This window comes from Rhinichthys klamathensis, unplaced genomic scaffold (genome assembly GCF_029890125.1).
Source record: "Rhinichthys klamathensis goyatoka isolate OS25496 unplaced genomic scaffold, OSU_Roscu_1.1 h1tg000192l_1, whole genome shotgun sequence".
Lineage (NCBI taxonomy): Eukaryota > Metazoa > Chordata > Actinopteri > Cypriniformes > Leuciscidae > Rhinichthys > Rhinichthys klamathensis.
Genome location: NW_026606718.1, coordinates 3,724,327 through 3,730,326, shown reverse-complemented (window position 1 = coordinate 3,730,326; position 6,000 = coordinate 3,724,327). Strand labels below are relative to the sequence as shown.

General features: G+C 39.2%; 1 protein-coding gene across 4 annotated transcripts in view; it reads right to left on the bottom strand.

Moving 5' to 3' along the window:
* Nucleotides 1–3,867: 3,867 nt before the first annotated feature.
* The window catches only part of LOC130095709 (cell adhesion molecule DSCAML1), a 121,705-nt gene continuing 119,572 nt past the window's right edge, over nt 3,868–6,000 (bottom strand). For all 4 annotated transcript variants that reach the window (XM_056262464.1, XM_056262465.1, XM_056262466.1 and 1 more), the window contains exon 33: nt 3,868–5,381. In XM_056262464.1, coding sequence (XP_056118439.1) covers nt 4,849–5,381 — 533 coding nt within the window. In that variant the 3' untranslated portion in view covers nt 3,868–4,848. The remainder of the gene's footprint in view (nt 5,382–6,000) is intronic.

Here is a 6,000-nt window from a genome sequence, read left to right as displayed (position 1 = left end):
TCTGTTTATTTTGAAAGAAATTTTATTTTTCCATTTATTGTGTTAAAATATTAAAAAGCAACTGAACTACATGGTATTATGTCTGATTTACCTAAGCACATTGGTTATGTTTAAAAAGGAGTGTAAGGAACTAAACCCAGGATTAAAATGTAGAGAATGTATTTAATCACTTAGGATTTTTACTGAACACCATTATTACATAATTGACGACTTTACACTGTTTGATCAATCCAATTAAAATAGCATGCTTTTTTTTAATGCCCCTGACGGAGTCCACACAAATTATGTTATGAAGTCAATCTAAAACATGGTTTGTCCCTTATCTCAAGAATCACTGATATATATTTAAAAAAAAAAAAAATCACACAAGGGTCAAGGCACCATTCATAGAAAGATAGCTTTATTGCACAAGGTGTTGGAGTACTCTTTTTCTGTTTTTGTTTTGTTTTCATAGAAAAAAAACTGTATATTTAAACACAAGCAATTGCAAATTGAAGCAACTTTTCCATAAAAGTTTAGGAATCCCCTCCGCATTTTTTAAACTTTTTTCCCTTTTAGTTATTTGTCTCCTTTTCCTTTTTCTTTTAATAACCAGCAAAATATTCAGAGCATGCAATGCCATTTTTCGTCAAGTTAACCAAAAGGTAGAAACAAAACAAAAGTAAAAACAAACAAAACAACCAACAACATAAATGAATAAAAACATAAGACAAATTATAAAAAGGAAAAGATAAATCAAACACCAGACGTCTGGTCTGGGTTTATGTGCCCCATTCAAAACTCAAGATGTAAAGTACTTTTTGTTAGATTTTATGCTTTTTTTGTCTTTTTAATCCCCTCACATTTAAAGGTATACCTTTAACCAGACTTACAATTGTGCCCTGGTTGCTAATGGAGATGTCGAAAATAGTAATTATTTATACAAAACAGTTTCATATATACAAGAGTCTTTATTTGTAGATTAGAAATTATGCTGACAGGGAGGTCTTGGGTATAGCAGGATTTTTTATTAGTTGATGAAAAGGGGCTAATCGGATCATTTGGGCGGGGAAACAGGCTGTGGGGGTGGAGTTCTATTCCTGACTCCGCCCAGTATTCACACAGCTTCTCCTGTGATTGGTTGGAGCTAGGGGGTCCCTGATTCGAATGGCTAAACAGGCCTGCCCCGTTGCGCAACACAACTGCATTTTCTTTTCAACATAAATCATCTTAGAATCAAACAAAGAACTCAGTTGGATACATATATTTTTATAAATAAAGCAAAAAAAAAAAAAAAAAAAATCGAATTCATTTCAAGTCAGCAACTTTCTTTTAAAGGTGAAAAATCATGGGACGTAAGGGCTTTCTGGGGTGGTCAAGGGAATATTTTCACAAAATGTTTCACCTGAACAGGCATGAATACTGATATAGATATTGGTCTAATCCTAATGAAACGTTCATGGCAAAATGCACTGGGCGCGTCTGCCATCAAACAGACAGACGGACAAAACCCAGTCAGTGGGCATTTGAGCAGCAATAAGAGGAACACACACTTCTTTCATTGTTTTTAAAACAAGTCCACATTCTTCGCAACTCTGTCTCAAGATTGGTTTAGATCTGGGCGATCAAATTTATTTATCTTACACAATCCCAATTTATCAAGCCACCAATAAAACATCTCCTTGTAAGTCAAACTTTTTTTTTTTCATATGCCACAAAAACCGATATATTATCGTTCAATCAGCTCAATTTTAAACCCAACACGACACGTCCCTATTCTGTCCCTTAGGATTTGTTGCGTCAAGTCTTCCTAACATGAGATATGCTCAGGCGGCTGCATAAAACGGAATCCTGTTGAACAAACTATAAATGTGTGCTATTTCCTGTGCTGGAGTCTGCAGGGGCTAATGGTAAATGTAGTGATCTTTCCCCTGATATATAAGATCTGACCTTTCAGACATGCTGAAAGCTTGAATTTTTTAAATCACAGGAGCGATCTCACCTTAAATGAACGGTTCACCCAGAAATGTTAATTCTTAATAATTTAGTATCCCATGTCATTCTTAACCTTTATGACTTTCTTTTCTTCTTTGAAACATGAAAGAAGATATTTTGTCCCCAATTTTTTTTTTTTTTTGCCTATTCAATGACTGTCAATGGGGTTCAAATTTAGTTCATTTAGACCTGTCACAATATCAGATTTTCAATACACAATTATCGTTGCTCAAAAACGACAGTATTGCAATACCTATAGATTTTTTTGGGGAAAAAATAATGTTAATGTTTCTATTACTAATTTAGATTACTAAGTTGGAGTGTCAACCAGGTATTGGATTATTATAGTATTAACACGATATCAATATTTTGCTTATCGTCAATACCAGCCCAGACAGCAACATAGTGTGGGCCCACATCAAATCCACATGTACCAGATGTGGCCCGGATCACACTATGTTGCTGCCTGGAAGTATATTGCATCACCCCTACTTTTTTATTTTATGGAAGAAAAAAAACCCCACTTCAAAATATCTTCTTTTGTGTTCCACAGAGGAAATAACGTCATACGATTTGGAACGACAGAGAGTGAGTAAATAAATGATAACCGAATTTTCATTTTTGGGTGAACCGTCTCTCTTCAAGGGCCTGACGGAAAGCTCTCAAAGCACTGTGGGTATTTAATACTATTCGTTGGGCAGTAGAGATGGTGCATGGATTCAGATGGCGCTCACAGATGTCGTGGGTCCATCTACGAGCTGGAGTTGCAGTGGCAAATTTCCATTGTTTCCAAGCAACTGTAGAGAGTGTGTTGGGAAATGTCCATAAATATCTCCTTTATACCATACAGGCATGTTGCATTTTGCAGCCCGGCTGATTATCACGATGACAGGAAGTTAGTTTGGGAATCTCAAAGGTCTTTTCCCCAGAATTCCCTACACGGCGACTGCTGCGGCATGTCGAAACACACCCTCTGCCGTTCTTTTTCAATCTCTCTTAGTTATGTTACCCGTTTGTCTCAGCGTTTCGTGATCGACACCTCCTCTCGCTTACTGCTGCACCTCCCACTGAGCGATTGTCTTCAAATCTTTTTTTAAAATAAAATTTTTCTTTTTCAATTAGATATGGCATTAAATCTCTGCTCTCACCACGTATATATTTACTATATCTTTAGATAGAAATATATATGTATATATTTTGACAACAAACATTGCAATATATTTTCTTTTCTTTTTTTTCTTTTGTATTGCAGGAGCCCTGATGTAGTACTTTTTTTTTTTTCCATTGAAATCATTGGGAGAGTTTGTCGATTTTTGGAAGTTTCTCTGTGATGGGGCTTTGCTTTGGAAACTGAGTGAACGAAGGAGGATTGAGAGGATATTCGATTCATTTAGGGGCTGAATGAAACCTTCACCTCCTACATTTCACTCATTCCCTCCTTTATCCACCCCTGCGCTACCTAAAGCTAGAGTCTCTAAGACCTTCAAATAGGAATGACCGCTAGAGTCTTCGTGTGGGGAAGGAAAGCAAAGAATAAAGAGAAACGATGAACAAACGCAGAAAAGCTACACAGCGACGGCAGATATCTCTCCTTCTCTGTTCACCCGCCCGTCTGCCTCTACTTCCTCCCTACCTCTCTGCTCTCTTCCCGCCTTTCTGCCTGCGCTCGGTCCATCCAGGAGAGGCTGTTAGGCGTTCACAGTGAGACAGAGAAAGTGGTGACGTTTTTGTGGGAGGTCTGGGTGGGGAAGGAGGGGTGATAAGTATATGGCATCAAACACAAACAATCGAACAAACGAACGAACCAACCAACCAACCAACCAACAAACAGCAAAACAAGAGCCTTTCTTGACGAGAAGGGAGATGCGTCTACCCTTTACATACTCCCTCCATCCTGTCCCCCTTTCAGACCAACTCTAGACCGTGTAGCTCAATGGGTGGCACTTGGCGTCTCCAAGCCGATCCCTTTCCGATGCCGAGAGGTCCCTCAAAGGTGTGTGCTTGCCACATGTATACATATATATTTACACATATACATACACATGCACACACACCACACATACACAAGCTTGAGAAAGCTCAGTGGATCCACCCGGCCCTCCTTAGTGCTAAAAGTTCAAAATTTCGAAAATAGAAAACGAACCAAAAAATCAACATAAAAGTACAGTAACCATACATCCGCTGTGAAAATGGCTCCAGACATTTTTTTTCTTGATTTTTTTTCTTGTTTGTTTACAAAATAGTCAATAACACTCTATACTGTGTCATCAATTGCATGAAAAAAAATCCCAAAGACTCGATTCAGGCGGTTGAGACTTTCGTCCTCAAGCTGTTTTTCCAGACCGATGTGGATCAGGAGGGGCGGAAGGTGAACACCGTGGTGGATTCGTTTATGCATAAGCTTTCCGAGGCAATGCGTTGCAGTATGAAGCTATGCGAGAGACATAAAAAAGAGACACTTTTTCAACAGCCTAAAAACATCTAGACGGATCAATGCGAAACAATATATCTCTTAAAACCTCTTTTTCCTATTTTCTGAAGTCGAGAAATCAAATGAACAAGTGCACATGGAAAGCATTTCGTGCATAAGGTCCAAGGTGTCTTTGACAGAGAGAAGGAGTGGGGTAGGTGGGGAGGGTGAAAGAAGGATACAACTGAAAACAAAAAGAAGGCAAAATTAGGGGAAAGGGTTTGGCATATTTAATCCTGGAGAAGGCCAGATAAAAAGCTTGAGCAGAAGAATAAAAAAACCAAAGCAAATAAAGGTAAAAGAGAGGAAAAGAGAGAGACCCCTGTCCCGCCATTGTTCGTTTCCGCCCCTGCCCAGACTCCAGGTGTGTGTGTGAGAACGTACTGTATGTGTGTACACGTGAGCTACACCAGAGTGTAGGATTTGGAGTACGCCCCAGCATTCTGCTTTTGCAGTCTTCCCAGGCCGGACGAGCTGCTCTCTAGCAGAGAGTCTCTGGATCCCCCGACCTTGGAGCTGCCGGGTGTTAGGCCGCTGCCTCCCGTGGAGCTTGCACTGGCTCCTGCTCCAGCGGCGACCGCCCCGCTGGGGGCCGAGGAGGTGGAGGAGGTGCTGGGCATGGTGAGAGTCCTCTGGGGCAGGGTGGCCGTGCCTGAGCTGATGCTGGAGCTCCCAGCGGCCCCGCTTGAGGCTGGGCCCGACGTACCAGAGGCCCCTGAGCTGGTCAGGCTGCTCAGGCCACCGTGGCCCAGCGTCAGGGCCTGCTGCTTGGAGGGGTCTAATGTCATGTGGCGGCCCTGTGTGTGGTAGGCCCGGGCAGCGAGGCTCCGGATGGAGGCCTCGCGGGGCGGGACCACAGGGCAAGGGTCGTGCAGCTCTGCTTGTTTCCGGAAGAAAGGGTCCGTCTTCATGTATAGGGGGAGGTTACAGTACTCACCTGCAGGACAGAGGGAAGTGTCAGTTGAACAGTGTTCAGCCTCTGTAGTTGGAGGCTCTTCTATAGATATTGTTTTTAAAAATTAATATATATTAGCATGCAGAGATTTTGTTGCAACAATACACAAAACACAGGGCGGCTGTGTCATACATGTGGACAATTCTTTAAAATGTAAACCATCAGAAATATTAAATTATTGATACATTATAGTTATTAGTTATATTTATTTTTATAATATCAGAAATTATATAAAATACAATTATGTAAATATTTTTTAAACAAACACTCATAAATATCAAACAGTTAAAATGATAACATATGCCAAAAATATAACACAAAAACAAACCAAAACCAAAGACATTTTATATTTATGATATAAATAATAATAAAAAATATACAAAACATTTGTATTTGTTTTAAAAAATATATATTTTTAAAGAATATATAAGAAAAAATATTTTAAAAATGTATAACAAATGTTAAATATCTATATATTTTTTTACTTATATAAATATTTATTTTTTAATAACTTTTTTTAAATCAGAAATATCAGAAAACGTTCACTGAAATTATACATATGCAAAAACATTTAAACCAACCAAGTTTTTTATTAAATATA